The 17,938-nt window shown below is 40.3% G+C and overlaps 1 protein-coding gene across 1 annotated transcript in view; it reads right to left on the reverse strand.

Moving 5' to 3' along the window:
• The window catches only part of PAPPA2 (pappalysin 2), a 242,117-nt gene that overhangs the window by 141,292 nt on the left and 82,887 nt on the right, over positions 1-17,938 (reverse strand). The window contains exons 4-7 of the mRNA XM_069737803.1: positions 16,880-17,025; positions 10,103-10,396; positions 5,191-5,383; positions 3,661-3,782 (exon numbers count right to left, since the gene is read on the reverse strand). Of these exons, the coding sequence (XP_069593904.1) occupies positions 3,661-3,782; positions 5,191-5,383; positions 10,103-10,396; positions 16,880-17,025 (755 nt within the window). The remainder of the gene's footprint in view (positions 1-3,660; positions 3,783-5,190; positions 5,384-10,102; positions 10,397-16,879; positions 17,026-17,938) is intronic.

Genomic DNA, 17,938 nt, shown 5'->3' on the forward strand with positions numbered 1-17,938 from the left:
AATATCGCTCCAGCGTCGTAGACTGCTGTCACACTTTGCAATGTACGACGCTGGAGCGATAATTTCATGACGTATGTGCGATGTAGAAGCCATTGGTTACTATGCGCACATCGTATACAATATCGTGCACACCTTTGTTACACCATGCGATCATGCCGCCACAGCGGGACACTAGACGACGAAAGAAAGTTTCAAACGATCTGCTACGACGTACGATTCTCAGCGGGGTCCCTGATCGCAGGAGCGTGTCAGACACAGTGAGATCGCTGGAACGTCACGGATATATCGCTGGAACGTCACGAATCGTGCCGTCGTAGCGATCAAAATGCCACTGTGTGACGGTACCCTAAGATAATAAGCACATTATTTATTCACAGAGCCTCCATGATTGCCTTTACGAGTCCTCAGTGATTGACTGATGATTTAGTATCAGTCTACAGTCACCAAAGGAGTAGCAAGAGGAAGGAGCTCTGCAGCCTTTAGGTTGTCAACCTCTTCTCCAGGAATTAACTCTACTACACAACACTAGATCACCATGAATGTTGTTATTATTAATTTTTTCATATTCCCACAACCCAGACTCTAATTTAAAAATGTAGTACATTTTTGCAACTTGCTTCCAAAACCCTCAACAAGCTACAATACACATCCCAACCACTAGGCAGCCACATGGACACATATAGGATACACAATTCCCGACAGAGTTGTCTGAAATTTTGGAATATGTCAAGCCGTCAAGCCAGGGTGAAAGATATGGAGACACATCAGTGTGTGGCCATTTTCCAGAAAGACCACAGATTGTTATGTTGTTTTTATTGCATAACAGCCATCTGCTGATAATGCTACCCTTTTAGTTCTGTACCCATGCTGCCATGCTTTGTAGTTCCTTATCTTAACCTTAGTCCACACGAGAACTCTACCAGGGTGGTCGATTTCTTTCCTTATCTATTATCAACCCCGTCTCATAGCATAAAACTAAGCGAAACATTTATCCTCGAAATGAGCTTCAACAGCGCATCATAAGGGAAAAAACTCAGTATCAAATGCCAAGTCAATAATAAATATGACATTTCACACAGATTTTGTTTTCTTTTTTTTAGAAAGCAAATACAACCGGTCTGCATTTCACCCCATGAGTCAGGTTTTCTGGAAATCTAATTTGCTAAATAAATCTCAATATTATTCCATTAGCATTTGCAATTGTTTTTTTTATTGAGGTATTGGATACTGTACTGAAACCCTTAAGCCATCCTCTAGTGACATGGTAAGAGACAATATTAAGAATGCAGTAATGCAGAAGCCATTTAATCAGAGGAGGCCTAGCAAAGTAAGGTCAAAACAAGAACTAAGATGGTCTTTTGTATCTGCTTTTTCCTGTTTGGACTTGACCAAGAAGGAGACCAGTGAAAATAATGGTCATGTATGGTTCAATCAGTCTGCATGAGAGCGAAGCAACGAGCAGATGACCAATATAAGGGTATGTACACATGGCATATTTTGGTGTACCCACTGAGTTTTGCCAGAGGAAGACGTTTCAGGTGACTTCAGCATCTTTTGTCCAGAATAGTTATTTTCTAGGATATTATTGATTGGTCTGTTTCATAGTTTTTTTTATCCAAGAAGTATCATTTCTCCTTGCGGAGATCGACATGCTAAGCATGCCGAGATGAGGAGACTTAAAGCCGCAATGCTCCTCTGGGAAATATGCTAATTATGTAAATTGTCTCTTCAGAGAGGAAGAGAACTAAAACTCTAGAGCCACCTATTGGAAGGTAGCAATCCTACAAGTCAATGTTGACCCTTTAACGAGCCTTGTCACATGACTTAGGATAATAGCCAAACCGGAATCTCAATTTGCAGACACTGTTTCGGGGTTCTGAAGAGACAATTTGCATAATTAGCATATTTCCCAGAGGAGCATTCCGGCTTTAAGTCTCCTCATCTTGGCATGCTTAGCATGTCAATCTCCGCAAGGAGAAACAATACTTCTTGGATAACGGTCGGACGACTCTCACACAGCCAAACCAGATCTCCGCTTTGCACTGATGGGGGGCAGTACCCTGAAACACAGTGTCTGTAAATTGAGAATCTGGTTTGGCTATTGCGGAGATTGACATGCTAAGCATGGCGAGATGAGGAGACTTAAAGCCGCAATGCTCCTCTGGGAAATATGCTAATTATGCAAATTGTCTCTTCAGAACCCCGAAACACAATGTCTGCAAATTTTAGATTCCGGTTTGGCTATTATCCTAAGTCATGTGACAAGGCTCATTATATGGTCAACATCGACTTGTAGGATTGCTACCTTCCAATAGGTGGCACTAGAGTTCTAGTTCTCTTCCTCTCTGAAGAGACAATTTGCATAATTAGCATAGTTTTTTTAGGTAAATTTTGATATAAAAAATTGAGTAGCTTCCGATAAGAAATGCCTGAAGAAGGGTCAGGTGACTTCTTTTTGCTGATTCATGGCTTTCAAAGTCTGAAACTGTTGGAAAAAGTTCAAAAAGACTGAACACGTGCACAGGAATACATGTGTTCATTCCTTTTAGCATCATTTAAATGCTTCTTCAGGTGGGTTCTGAAGAAGGAGATGTCATGTGCACATACCCTTATTACTAGACTGGACTTCAAAGCTTCTGTAGTTGGAAAACCACATCTTTAATGAGAGCTGTTGACTGTAGCAAATGAGAACAATTTTTCACAGGGACTAGGTTTGTTAAAAAAAAAAATCAAATAATTGATAATGACCATTACTGATCAATAATGAACCAGTCACTGCTGTTCCTTACTTCCTGGTCCCATCTCAACGCAGAGGAAAATCAAGGAGGTTACACAGCCATCGTTGCACCAATAGCTGAGCAGGAATTTAGAGATGGGAAGAGGAAGTAGAGATCAATGGGGACCAGGTAAGACTACACTCAATTCTATTTTAGATACAGTGCCATAGCATCAGGGGGTGGTAGTGAGGAAAGGGAGGTGCCAGGGAGAGAAAATTCTATGGTGGTCCAAAAAGTATCCCCCTTTACATTTCAACAGCCACTTCCTTTATGAGTGGAGCAGGAGTGCAGTGAGTGTCTGCCCACAGCCATAGAGTTCAATGAGTGCAGCAGCCCATGGGCTACTTTGACATTTTAATCAATGCCACAGATTCCTATGCAGAGTGCAGCAGTCAAAATGTGTTTGTCATTGGCTGCTACACTTTTTATGTTCAGCATCCAAGATGACAAAGCTTAGTTTGATGAAATTAGCTTTGTCATCTCATTCGCTGCCTGGGCATAGTATAACAACAGATGGCAAACTCATCTCAATGCCTGCACTCTGCATAGGCAGAGACTGAGAAAATAAAGGCTCTCCTACAGTTCACCAACTCTCCTTCCACTTCTAATTTAGTAGTGAGAGGAGAGACTAAGGCCTGCTGGGTGCGATGTCCCATATTGAAATAGTGGTCTCCTGTGTAAATAAAACCTAACGAAAAACTTTAAGTTATTATATACTTTTTCTCAGCCTGGTGACAGTGGCTAGGATTGGACTAGAGCTAGCGTTATAGACTAGGATTAGGTAGAGGACTAGGGACAAGGGTTAGGGACAGTGCTGGCAAGCCACACTATACCACGGTGTAGGTTCAATCTGTGGCATAGTAAAAGTATATAAAAGACATACCCACTGCCTCCTCAGGAGACCAATACCCGGAATTGTCACAGGTACGGGGTGAAGAGGCCTGATGTGCATATTGTAGGAAAGATCCATCAGCTGTGCAAAACTCACATAGAGATCCTGAATCCCTGTAATAGAATAAAATAATAATTTTAAATCAGGCAAAATGTAAGAAACAATCATTTAGAAAAATAAGAAAACAGTTTTTTTTTATGCCACTACAGGGTGGGCCATTTATATTGATACACCTAAATCAGATGGGAATGGTTGGCGATATCAACTTCCTGCTTGTGGCACATTAGTATATGGGAGGGGGGAAACTTTTCAAGATGCGTGGTGACCATGGCGGCCATTTTGAAGTCGGCCATTTTGGATCCAACTTTATTTTTTCTAATGGGAAGAGGGTCTTGTGACACATCAAGCTTATTGAGAATTTCACAAGAAAAACAATGGGGTGCTCGGCTTCAACATAACTTTATTCTTTCATGAGTTATTTACAAGTTTCTCTTTGTTTACAACTATTGACATGTCGCAGAGGTTAACACGTGAGGAGCGGATAGAAATTGTGTTGATGTCTGGTGAACGCAGTACCCAGGTCATTGCAGCAGATTTCAATGCAAGACACGCTATACAAGAAAAGGGCCAACATTCCCATTTGATTTGGGTGTATCCATATACATGGTCCACCCTGTACATTAGAACAAAAACATTTTTTGATTAATTTCAAAGTAAGTTGTATTTTTAAAAATTAATAAGAGCAAATATTTGTTAAGTATCATTCCGCCTCCCATCAGGGTGTACTGTAAATACCATGGAGGGAGATCCCAGCTTTAGTTGGTCACTATGTCTTTGTTGCTACTGGCAAGAATGTGCATAGGAATGCTCTCTGCAGAGGAACTACATTGTTATATGGCTGGGTATTGGCACAGGAGCCGAGGAAGAGCCCGTAAGACCATAGCCTTCTATCGTGGGTGGAAAAACATGGCACCCTAATGGGAAGCCTACCGGCTCCTTCACAGATTAATCTATTTGTTATGAAGTGGTCCATAGAATTCATCTGTACAAATAATATAGGCATTGTTATGCTACCACCTTCTATATCCTATGTGTACAAGCCATGCCAGCCATGACTTAAGACTTAATATACACTAATAACTACCACTGTATCTCATGTCGCCCATTGTATTAATGTAGAATGCAATATGTGGCACTGGGAGATGAGATTTCATGCTCTATTATATTTAACAGAAGGTTATAGGATTACATTATAGGATTGAGCGAGAAGAAATTGGTCAGTAAAAGTCTGCAGACTCTTCAGGTTTAGGAAAAAATAGAAGCTAAAATAGCAAACTTATCAAAGTACGAAGACAACTTGGCAAAAACTAAAATTATGGAAAAGAATTAACCAAAAAAATCCTTAATTCATTGATATCCATATTCTTGTTAGGAAAAAAAAACAATCTCTGTTGAGAACAATTAAGTCCATTGAAAATTGCGTAAAAGACAGACCATTGCCTAATGGAGATTTTTTATTACCTTTCATACAGTTCTCCACTGATAGGAGGCATCCATTGAATGGTGAGATAGTCTGGCCCCTGATTAATTACTGTTGGCGCCAAAGGGACGGGTGAAGGTTTAGGCAATCTGGTCCATCCGTGATATTTGAGATCAAGGTAACAGTGCATACGGGCAACCTGGTTTGGAGTAAAGCTGTTGGCACAGTCATCATCTAATATAGAAAATGCAAGAAAAAAATTTGGTTAAACAGTTAGTATTAAGTCCACATTCTAGAATTGTCTTCACACTTTACAAAAAGTTTACAACAATGAGAAAAAAAAATCTAGACACAATTTAATTTTATGAGTTAATCATATTTTTTGCATAAGCCAAAAGCTGGCTGGAATCTAAGTTTTATTCTCCCTGCAGCCGCTTTATGCATTAAGCGGTGCAGGGAGCTTTAAGTCACAGCTCACTGCACAGTAAACATGTTGTAATCACTCACCCTATGCTTACACTGACCTCCTGCTCTGTACACATGCTGCAAACAGGCTGTCCGGCAAGGTGCACTGACTGTTCACTGCCCCCTGCACCGCCCCAATGACTGGATGCAAGCAGCTGCAGGGATAAGACAACTTAATTTTCTCTCTGTAGCTGCTCTTACAGTAAGACAGCTGGTCATGTTTAAGATTACCACTATGTCTCGAAAAAATAGTAGAGCAGCTTAGTATACATTTTTTGCAAAAAACGTATCAACCAAATACCCTGTTTTTTTACATCTTTTACTAGCACTTGCGGATTACTGCAACAATTTTTTCAAACTGAGTGTTTTTGGTTTTACTATTCTCTTTTGTGTCTTAATTTTCTCTCTGTAGCTGCTCTTACAGTAAGACAGCTGGTCATGTTTAAGATTACCACTATGTCTCGAAAAAATAGTATTTTTTTTTAACTTACAGGTTCCCTTTAAGTTTTTTTATTGTAAACTTTTTTTTTAGAATTTTTGATGATTTTTAACATTCTTTACTTCACTATTATGTTTTTAAAAAAAATGCTAAACTTCTAGTTTTCCTATTCTGTATAGATCATTTCTAAGCTCCCACCTGGAGACTTCCTTCCTCCAAACACACCAGAGAATAAAAAAAAACATTGGCTGGATATTTAACTCCCTCTAACCACACCCTTGAGGTGGAGATATAGTGAGTAGGCATCCCGTCCATCTCGAACACCTACTCACAACAAAACCAAAACCCTGATAACTGCTGATTAACCCTTCAGCACATATCATGCTAGAGAGAAACTTCAATATGTGATAGCCACGGCTCAGCCTCTGTCCCCCCCATAGAGTTTATCCACAACACAGCAGAAGAAAACATATAGCAAAAGGTTGATTTATGTGCAGGTCTTCCAATATGCAGGCGCCAAACATTTCAGACCATGAACTTCAGAACACCACATCATCAGCTTTCTCCTGCTCCATGGTCTGCGGTGCATCAGAGCTTGCGTCATCATCATCACCTCTACTCCGTTGTATACTTTCACAGCATTTTCAAGGCACTCAGTAAGGCCCATGATCACACCAGTCACACCAGTGGAAGTCTTTTTACACACAACTCAATCCTTTTCTCTTCATTGGGCATTCACTTACCTGCCATACTGTCTCCGAATGGTCTTCTCCTTGGGTGTCTATCTCACTAGCCTTAGGCCATCATATTTTAAGCCCCACTGCTCTTCACCCAGCTGTCAACTTGACCATAGTTCAAGGTCTGAAAACAAACCACTTCTCATTGTGAGGAAACTCCAACCTGCTCTCTATACCATCTTCATTCCGACGACTCACTAGCCATTTTCACTCAGGGGTTATTGATTTGGCCTCAAGCTATCCATACCTTTTGGGGAAACACTCTTCCCTTCTCTTCTCTAGCACAACTCTTCAACTTTTGTGGGAAAATTCCTTTTTTCATCTCCATCTTCCTCAGATAGTTACGTGACTCACTTTGCCAGTAAGTCAACGTTCTGTGCCACCACTTGCCACACGTTCCTCTTCAGCCAAGTCCCACAGTTACCCCTCTATAGCCGCAATCACAGTGAGATCCGGCACCAGTTTGCATACGATAAAACTTGCTCAACAGTTGCTTTGCCAACTTGGCAGAGAAGGGAACATTGGTCTCGCCCAGATGTACGAAATAAGAGCATTTTGTCATACCGATTCAAATGGGCTCACAATAGTATCAGCTCAACACAAAGACATAGAAAAAGGACTAAGCATTCTTCCATGCTCATACAATTTTACAAGACTAAAAAGAATATACACTAGTATCTGGTTTTAATTAGGAAAAAAAAAAGAATAGGTGATACATTCCCTTTAAATAATAGCGACACTTAAGCATGTGGAAAACATAAAGACTTATAGCATAATTACTCACACTAACTAGGTCAGTCTACACATGAAATATGTCCATGGTGTGTTCATTTCCACCAACCATGCAGGTAGATGATAAGAATTATGATATGACATGGCGGAACAGTCGGGGGTCTGTGCGCCATATGTGGAACCCAAGGCTTTTTCTGTGCAACTTCCCAAAATCTATATTTCACAGCTTCATTTTTTTTTATAGCTCTAACTCCATGACCATAATGTTAACATATTTTATATAGAAGACCTCTATCATATAACTACAGCGCTGATTTAATACATCCATATAAAATACAATTGTATTTCGCAGCAGGGACGCTGTTCTGTCCCAAAAAATAAGACTAAGGGGGCAGAGAAACGAGGGTTGCAGAAAGCCGGGATTCAGTAATATCTAAATAACACAGCATGGCAAATTAAAATAGCTCAGAGAGGTAATGAAAACTATTATTGCTTGTTGTGTATCACTAATGGGAATCTGTAATGAAAGCATTTTTATTGTGTAATGTGTCACTGAATCTATGAAAGTGTCATATAGTTCAATGATATGGTATATAAAAGTGTCAGCTTTATTCCTTTTAACTATCGTATTCATTTTGATTTTTTTTTCCACCTATGGATCCATTTAAAACTTGCAAATGTTTTTCTTTCTAAGGGGTCTTAAATAGGTTTTTCATTAACATCTGTAAATGAAGGCCCGATTGGTGATCGGCTGAGATAGGCTATGGGGAGGGCGCTGTGGGCACCTTCAGCGGAATTTATATGAATGGGCACTAGATTCTATGATGTGGCGTTGATCTAGGGAATTCGTTTGATTGCTGTGTATGGAGGGGTTTTTTTCCCCCAATATAGAGCTATTAAAGTCTGCCCCATGGGGTTTTTGACTTCCTCTGGGTCAACATCTTAGGCTATAGGTTAAACTCGATAGACTTAAGTCTACCTTCAACCTTAAAAACTATGAAACTATAATGAGCGACCATAGCTGGTAACGATCTCCTGCTGATAAAACTGTGATTTTAATCAAAACTACAGCAAGCAGCCCAATAAGTGACACATTGTTGGAATCTTTGTTTCTTCATTATCCTGCTTTCAGATTAGGTGGCAGAAACCAGGTGGCTGATTACTTTTAACAGGTGTGGAGCAGCTATAGCAGAGGCATAGGTAGCAATCGCAAATATTCCTTGGTGCAGAGGGGGCTAAAAGGCTCCTGTGCCACATAAGAAGATACCATTATTATATGGTAGGTTGGGAGTCCCATTACCAATTTTGCTTCCTCCTCGTAATAGAATCTGCTATTCGTAAGGCTTTCTGTTCCAGCTAATAGGACTAAATATGTAGATCACCGTTATGATGTATACTTGCTAGGGGCTTGGCTTTTGCTGGGATAATTATAAATCAGGTCATAAAACGGGTTGGATTACTGAAACCACTCCCAAAAGTGGGTGTTTTGTGTCCATTTTGTGTGTTTTCCAAGCTTTCCTGGGCAACATATATTCTAATTATTCATAAGTACATTATATATGCATATATATATTGGTATATTGGCTCAGTTAGTTGCCCAGGGAAGTAGACAAAGTAACACTGTCTCTTTAAGACTCTCACTGCTGATCCAGTGCAGAGTTGGCAAAAATAAATAAGACCTTTCTGCCCTGAGGGAAAACAAAATATCACATACAGAATAGTCCGTGTAGCTGCGGGGATCAACCCGCTCAGGTGTAGCACAAACACCTCTCTGGAGTTAGCCTCTCCAGACACACTGAATTCCTCAGAAGCCCGACTATTAAAACCCCAGACCAGACCTGGGGTGGAGATATGGAGAACGACCTCTCACCCACCCTATGGTTGTTCTCAAAAACCCAGTCCTATTAAAATGGCTGCTTAACCCCCCTCAACACATAGTGTGCTGAAGAAAAAACTTTTGGGTTTCGAATTACTGAAGCTAATGGCCTCAGTGAAACATATCTCTCCTCCAGTACTTTGCCAGTGACTTTGTCACAATATATATACACACATCGTCAACCTTTTGATCTGCGATTGGTTTCATACCACATTTCAGGAGACTTGAATTTGCCATTGAGTTTTGTGCACATCTGTCAGCAGATTTCTGGATGACGCTGTTTAGTAACTTATCAATATGTTGCAGGCTGTCAAAAAACACCAGCTTATTATCAGATTTACCCATGTCAGGTAACACTGGCTCCATGTAATCATAAAAGCCTTAAAAGCTATATTCATATCTGACATTTTTATTGAGCTTTTTCTTAAAGTTGTCCAAAAACAGCTTAAAACAACACCATGGTTATGGAAAAATGCTATATCTTTTCCATAGTTTTGCAATTAAATTGCAGCAAACATAAATGTGTCACAACTGCAATGTGTGAATGCATCCTATTTGAAACATTCGGTGCCAGATTTTCACCCATAATAGAATACTAAAACCTCATTTATCAACCTAATCTCCTCAAACATAAAACATACCGAGCAGAAATAAATATATATTAAAAGAAAAATGGATACATATAAAAAAAATAGCAGTCTCACCTGTGTAGCTCATGTAGTTATTATAAGGAGTTCCAGTGTAAAACATTGGCCCGCAGGTGTCATTTGTTGGGTCAGGATCTCGGCAAAGCTTGCTTTTTGGAGTGGGTGCGGTGTCTGCACACAGGTCTCCAGTTTCCATGGAGGGTTCAATTTCACTGCAAGGGTCATCACAGGATTCCCGTTCACTGACTCCTTTAAACACGTGGTAAAGTCCCAGGGCATGACCCACCTCATGGATCATTGTGTTACTGTGGCCTGTCATTCCATAATAAGATGGGTTCAAGACTATGCCCCCTGTAAAAACAAAGTTTTTATTGGTATATGAGGTCTGACGGGTAACGTCTCTCTTTGTGGAGAGTAACAAGCCTGACATGCCAGTGTTAGGAGACTTATAGGCCATGCAATGCTCCTCTGGGAAATTAAATATGCAAATTGCATCTTCAGAGAGGAAGTGGATTTGAACTCTAGTGCCACCATTTGGAAGTAGTAATCCTAAAAGGTTGAAATTGACTTTTAGGATTGATTTTTTCAAAAGGTGGCACTAGAGCTCAATTCCTCTTCCTCTCTGAAGAGGCAATTTTCATTTTATTTTTATATGAAACATTACCAATTTATTCTTCAAGTTATATGGAAGAGCAAATGTAAGATTTGCTCCTTCCTTCAACAAAATACATTTCTCGATGTTGAAATGTACTTGTTCCTGTGCATTTATATGTATTACTTTCGTGTGCTCAGATCTGATTTTATTGTCCTAAACTTCTCTACTCAAGGTGGCCAATTCCATAGACCAGTAGCTTAGCTACTGGGGCGGCAGAGGGTGCGTTCACCCAGCACCCAATGATCAGGGGTTCCATCGCCCAGGGCCCCATGCTCAGAAGGGGCCCACCACTGGGCACCCACCCGGAGCTACGCTACCCTTAACTATATCGGAGTGCACAGCGTACTGATATAGTTAAGCCAAAAGTATATAGCCTGTGGCTCCCTTTTCCCTGTGCTCAGATGTATTCTCATTAGATGTGAATACATCTGAGCAACAATGCAGTGCAGGGAAGTTGGGGGTGCGCTTGTCATCTCCCCATCCCGAAGTGCGGTGGAGGGATGAGGTGGCACACTGCTAACCTCATCACTTTGCTGCTGTGATCACTGAGCCGTCGCTTTGTTTTTGCATGTTATGGGTCAGTGGGAATAATTATGAGAGTGAGCAGTGTGGGTGTGGCAGAACCATATGGAGAAGTGTTGGGACAGTACAGAGAGGTGGGAGCATGTGGTACAATATGGAGGAGTGGGGGGACTAGTTGGAGAAGTGGGAGATATTATGAAGATGTGGGGGGGGGGCATATGGAAAAATGGGAGTGTGATAGGACCATATGGAGAAGTGGGTGCTCAATATGAAGATGTGGGGGGATAGTATGGAGATGTGGGAGTGTAGGGGACAATATGGGGAAAAGGATGGAGAATTGGGAGTGTCTGAGAACTACATGGAGAAGTGGGAGTGTGGGAGGATTGTATGGAAAAGTGGGGGCACAGTGTGGAGATGTGGGAGTGTAGGGGACAATATGGGGAAAAGGATAGAGAATTGAGAGTGTCTGAGAACTACATGGAGAAGTGGGAGTGTGGGAGGATTGTATGGAGAAGTGGGGGCACAGTATGGAAATTTGGGAGTGTGGGCGACAATATGGAGGAGTGGGGGACCATATCGAGAAGTGGGGGACATTATAAAGAGGTGGGAGGACCGTATGGAGAAGTGGGTGTACAATATGAAGAAGTGGCAGAACAGTATGGAGAAGTGGGAGCATAGGGGACAATATGGAGAAAAGGGTGAACAGAATGGAGCATAAAGGAAAACATGGAGAAATGGGGGTACAGCACTGAGAATTGGGAGCATGTGGGGACCATATTGAAAAGTGAGAGTGTGAGGGGATTGTATGGAGAAGTAGGGGAACAGTATGTAGAGGTGAGAGCTTTGGGGACAATATGGAGTAGTGGGGGCACAGTATGGAAACGTTGGATTCATGTACTGATAGTGGATCTGGTAATGGGTTCATGTACTGACCATGGTCCTGATCGTGTACAAATCTACCAATCCATAACTGATCAGAAGTCGTCACCCGACTGAGGCGGTCACCTTTCTGCCACTGGTTTCCTACTGTTATTGTCACCCTGCTGCCAAAGTGGAAAAGGTGCCTTATGGAGCCAAAGGTTATAGGGACTTTTACTGTATACGAGGGATGTTAATGTAAAGGCACAATACGGTCTCCTCTGGAATACAAAGTTTAGTTCACCACCAGTTCATAGAAGAGATTCTAAGAAGAAGAGCAACTAAACTTGAGAGGAGCAATCTAAGGGGAGACATGATTCATTTGTATAGTTAAATATGAAAAAATACGATGAAAATCTGTTTCATATAAAGAGAAGTTGGTCTGTAGAAAAAAAAATGTTTAATCTCCAAAGACAACAAGGCTTCTTTACCATGAAAACTGTAAATTTGTGGAATTAACTACGATACATCAAGAGTTGGTCACACACTTCATGGTTTCTGAAAACATGTAGCTGATTTCTTAGAACTTATGAATCATTGCTTGAATGTTGATCTGGGTTGAATTCAACTTGGAATTAGGAATAATTTTTTTTAAAGAGGACCTGTTACTTGCTATGAAATATCGTTGTTTATTCCTTGTATATAAATCTAGTTATTTTATCCAATTGTGAGTGGCCTTTAAGAAAATGCCTACAGAAAAGAGTTGAGAACCATGACCACTGGTTTAAAAAGTTTAGATTTACATACATAGAAGAGATGGCCACATTTGGCCACATTTCTGGAATAGAGAGGTGCATGAACAAAACAAAAACAAATCCAGATTCACTAGAGCAGCGATGAATATCCCAGGAATTTTTTTTTTTTAATGGCAAGTGATTGGAGATGAGCGGATTGATTAGTGGAAGTCCAGTCCATCAGCCAGGTCAGTAATATCTGGCTGCGGGGACGAGAGGCTTGCAAACCTCTTACCTTTTGGGATCCTTGGTGCAACTTTTTATTAACCAGGCTTGGTGCAACGTCATCTGTGCATCGCGCAGCAATAATGATGTCACACCAGGCCCATCTAATCAAAGTAGATGGAACATGGGCGGAGTGGGCTGTAGCTAATTTAGAGGAGTAATTAATTGCAAAAAATGTACTCATATACTGATTTTTGGCGAGGTGCACAAAGGCGAATGGCAGTTTTAAGAGGTGCCTGGTTCATTACGTGTGGCGCCCCTCTTAATGAATTAGGTGCATCTTCCTCCAACAGGCTCCGTCTTTAATATCGGTGTGTCTAATGCAGGTCTTAATGAATTGACCTCTAAATGCTCATTTGCTTCCTAATAAATACAACACCGTTAGGCTAGGGTCACACAATTGTATTTCCTCTCATCGATCCTTGGGGATTATGCTACTCACACGCGTATCAAACTCTGAACAGACTGATACGATTTTGATCACATTGTTGATCCAATTTTCTCGGATGTCGATAAGATGGAAAAAAAATTCTCTATCTTCTCAATTCTGTCAGTCTGTGATGTCATCTGATTTCAGTTCAATTTTTTGGACGGACCCATTGCCGAGTGCGATCTGACTTGCGGATGCAAATCATGCATTCTGCAAATTTTTCCTAGGCCAGTCTGGGACCAAGGAAAAAAGGAAAAAAATCCAAGGAAAAAAAGTCTGAAGTGCACTGTCCCATAGAATATCTTGGGTGTGAGTGGGATGCAACGTTTTATCAGATCGCACTCAGACCAAAAATACGGCCAAGGGCACGAACCCTTAATGGGTGAAATTGTCACGAGGTTACCTGTACTAGACCTCTTAGTGGCTTTAATGTTATAGTTTTGCCTAGTGGCAAGTCTTCTGCTGTACTTTTGTAGCCCCTTAGGGTCTCAGAGTCTGGAGAACCCACTAGTTCCCCGATACGCCTGTCCGATCATAGGTGGTTAAGCTGGATAATGATGTTCCCAAAATGAAAACTAAACATGGGAAGATCAAAGTCCAACAGAGTCGAAAACATTTATGGTCAAAAATGTTTTCGAAAACAGAGAATATATGTGATATAATCTTCAAAGACTAAAGTACAGTAAAATTTTTAAAAAAAGACATAAGATAGTTTTAATGGAAATGAGAGCAAAGATGAGCAAAGTTCTAGAAGAAAAACTGTATGCAACTTCTTTGCTTGACAGTACGGTCACAAATTGCAGAGCAAGCTGGAACTGACCAGTATCCTAATAAATATAGATAGGGACACTACATATGACATTGAAGCTTCATGTGCTTTAAACCTGAAACATCCTGATGGTCATTTAGTGCAATACAAAGCGACTTTTAACCACATTGAAATGCTTAATGTCTCGAGCATCCATCCCTCTTGATGTAATTAAATTGGCTCTACATTGTCCACTGATCTGGTCATATTCCAGTAACTTCCCTTCCAGCTGTAATTACAGAAGAGTCAGTGATTTTTTTTTTTAGGAGTGTGAAATTAAATAGCGTGTCTATAATTTAAATAGGGACATTTCCAAAAGAAGACTGAATAATACAAAGAAATAAATCAACGGGCACTTAGAAAACCATTACTTATTATAGGATGAAGTTTACCCATTACTTAAAGAAACAGTGTTTTGTTTCGGCCGTTATCTCGCCTGCCAAGAAGTTTCTGTTACTTTTTATTTAAAATAGAGAAGGAACAAAGTTGCATAAAGCGATTGCTATGTAATTAATATGTCTGGCACTTAAAAGAAGGAGCCCGGATAAATTAACATCTGATGAAAGGCTTGGGATTTGCACACCAGACTAGCAAACTGATATATACACTGAGATGGAGCCGGCAAAACCATGATTTAAAGCAAACAAATATATTTGACTGGTAACTATGGACAATGACTGCTTTATATGTGATCCAAAATAGCCAACGTACTCTATGATTAAACTGTCATTGCATTTAATATTAAAAAACCCACACGCATAAAATCAATCATGGAGTGGTAAAAAAATACAGAAAAATACAAAGCAGCCTTCTTCATTACTCATAGGAGTACCCCAAACTCAATACCCAGGGTAATAAATGTGCCCCATGAACTATGGATATTCAATTATACCTGCAACTTCTTACATTAAAAAGTTATTCCCAGCTCAACAAGTTATTATCAATCCACAGCAATAACTCACTGATCATATGCACAATACCACTACATTGATTTGTTTATGTTATTGTTAGAGACAATCAAGCTCTGTACTCGGCTATCTCAAGCAGTCCGATAGACAATTAATGGAGCATAAAAGTCCCGTTCTTGGAATTGGTGAAGATCCCAACAGTGAGACCCCAAGCGAACATAAAGTTATTACCTATCCTGTTGACAGATGATAAATTGAAGAATTAAGAATAACCTGTCAGGACTCAAACCCTGCAGCTCTTGTGCACCAGGTGGCAGCTCTTCCCTCTGAGCTATTCAGCTCGCTGTACAGTTCCTTACTAACCCAAATCCCAGTTGTTGTGTGGTTCCCGATTGTCTCCACCCTGAGTTCCTGATTGTCTCCACCCTGATTGAACAACCTACTTAAACTCAGCATTTCTCTTATTTCCTTGCGAGATTATTGAGCACCCAGCCTTTAGTCTAGGTTCCTTTTCACCTGCTGCTTTCATTACAAGATTGTACTGCTGCTCTGTGTACCGACCCCTTTCTATTTCCTGATTGCGCAACTTGCTGATCCTTCAACTACATTGCTTCTCTGTGTACTGACCCCTTGCTACTTTTTTTTTGTCTGGCTAAAAAAAATTATTGCTTAGTTGGATTTTGTTTCATCAGTTTTTCATCATTATAAGGGCTCACTCACATGAGCGTATAACTTGGAAGAGTTGTTTTATCGGATATCACTTAGATGAATATAATTCTATGGGACAGTGTATATCTGCATTTTTTTTCATAATGATTCAGCATGAGAAAAAAATCGCAACATGGTGTGATTAGCTCCGCAAATTGGATCACGCACACCCATACAAGTCTATAGGTGCCTCTACCTCCGCCTTTAAACAAAGTGCCATCAGTGACATCTATTTTAGAGGCTGGGCTAGTCCCTGCTCTATTGAGTATGCACTGGTTGTAAATTCCAACTTATATACAGGAGAAAATGCAGTCACAGTGCACTCGCTCACCAGCCCTGATGATAAGTGAAGTCACTTGCGGGAGTGGCTTTGGTCTCAGATTTTCCTGCACACCAGGCATTTTTCTTACAAAGAGCACTGTCAGTGATCTCTCTTGCCGGCTCTTCACTATTGATAAGAGCTGGCGAGCGAGTGCATTGTCACTGTACATATTCCACATTGACAAGATCCCACTGAGCATACGCCAGAATTCACAATTGACGCAGGCTCAGTAGGACAGGGACTAGCCCAGGCCCTGAAATAGATGTCACTGATGACTTTTCATTTCAGGCAGGGGGCAGAGACTGAAACAGTGCCCCCTGATGATGACTCATTTGACTACCTCAACAAGCACTGGAATTCTCAAATGAAGCATCACCAAAGAGGAAGTAGTGAAAAAAATAAAGAAGTTAGAGTAGGGAGGGAACAAAAGGGATTTTTTAATTAAAGTATGTTAGAAAAGATATTAGTTTAGAATTAAAATAAATTTCAGTTTCGGACCACTTCTTTAATGATATGTTCTTTCTGTGCACTGTTAATAAAAAATAAGCATACACAAGTGGACTGGATGTCTTAACTAATTGTATAAATTATTACCACCAATTACCTTGAACACCAAGGGCATCCTTGTCCCACGGCCATGTTGCCGCTCCAGCTAGCTCCTCCCCTGCAGAACCAGCAAAGAAAATATTCAGGAACAAAGTGCTGTTCAACTGCAAGGCATCTCTCAGCTCCTTTACACTCATATATGCCCTATTAGGATGCAAAAGAGAAGATGAAGCACATTATCATTAGACATAACATGTCTCTAAAGAACAGTTTTATTTAGTCTGCAATTAGGAAAGTTGTTTATTTGTTTCACAAGATCTAGTGGCAATCTCTCAAATGAAATCAAGTCATAACGATAACAACGTCAACCAGCGGAGCAGTCGATATGGTGTCATTTTTCAATAATAAATATGCTAAAAAGGAAGCATTAGAGCAAAAGGAAAGCAGTGAAGTGATGCAAAAAGCAATGCAATTAGGACAGATACAGCCATCCAGGGAAAAGGAGGCTGAATGCTGGAATGAAGGTCTGTTCACCATTGAGTACACGTTAAAAAAAAAGGCTTATTTAATCAAAATGCTCATTTACGTCCCATGTTTCAGATTTTGGAATCCCTAAAAGAGCAGAACATTTCTAGAAAAATGGAATGAAGCCATTTCCAGTTAGGTTTAGAATCTTGTCTGGATCATTGGCTCGGTCTGATGTGAAGCTCCAACTCTGGAGCAACTTTTAAGAGTATTTTATTATTAGGGAATTTAGCTAAAAGTAATAATTGTACAGTATTATGATATATGGTTTAGAAACACTCACTTCAAGGATGTGAATGAACACCTTTATTTGTTTACTGAATCGCACATCTTTTGGGCTAAAATAAAGTTTTGTTAAGAATTTTGATATTTTGACATCTAAAGACTCTTTCTATTCCTTCCCACTGCTTGCTACGGAATGATTTCATGGAGAATCTATCAATGATTTTGTTTTGTCCTGAGCTTGTAACTCTTTTATCTGTATTTCTCTGAGCTCTTCTCAGCTGATTTCTGCCCATATCAAAGTTCAATTCAACTTTGATGTGGTCTGTGGTCATTAATCAACACAGAAGAGGTCACAAAAAGACATTTA

This window comes from Ranitomeya imitator, chromosome 8 (assembly GCF_032444005.1).
Source record: "Ranitomeya imitator isolate aRanImi1 chromosome 8, aRanImi1.pri, whole genome shotgun sequence".
NCBI classification, from domain to species: Eukaryota; Metazoa; Chordata; class Amphibia; order Anura; family Dendrobatidae; genus Ranitomeya; species Ranitomeya imitator.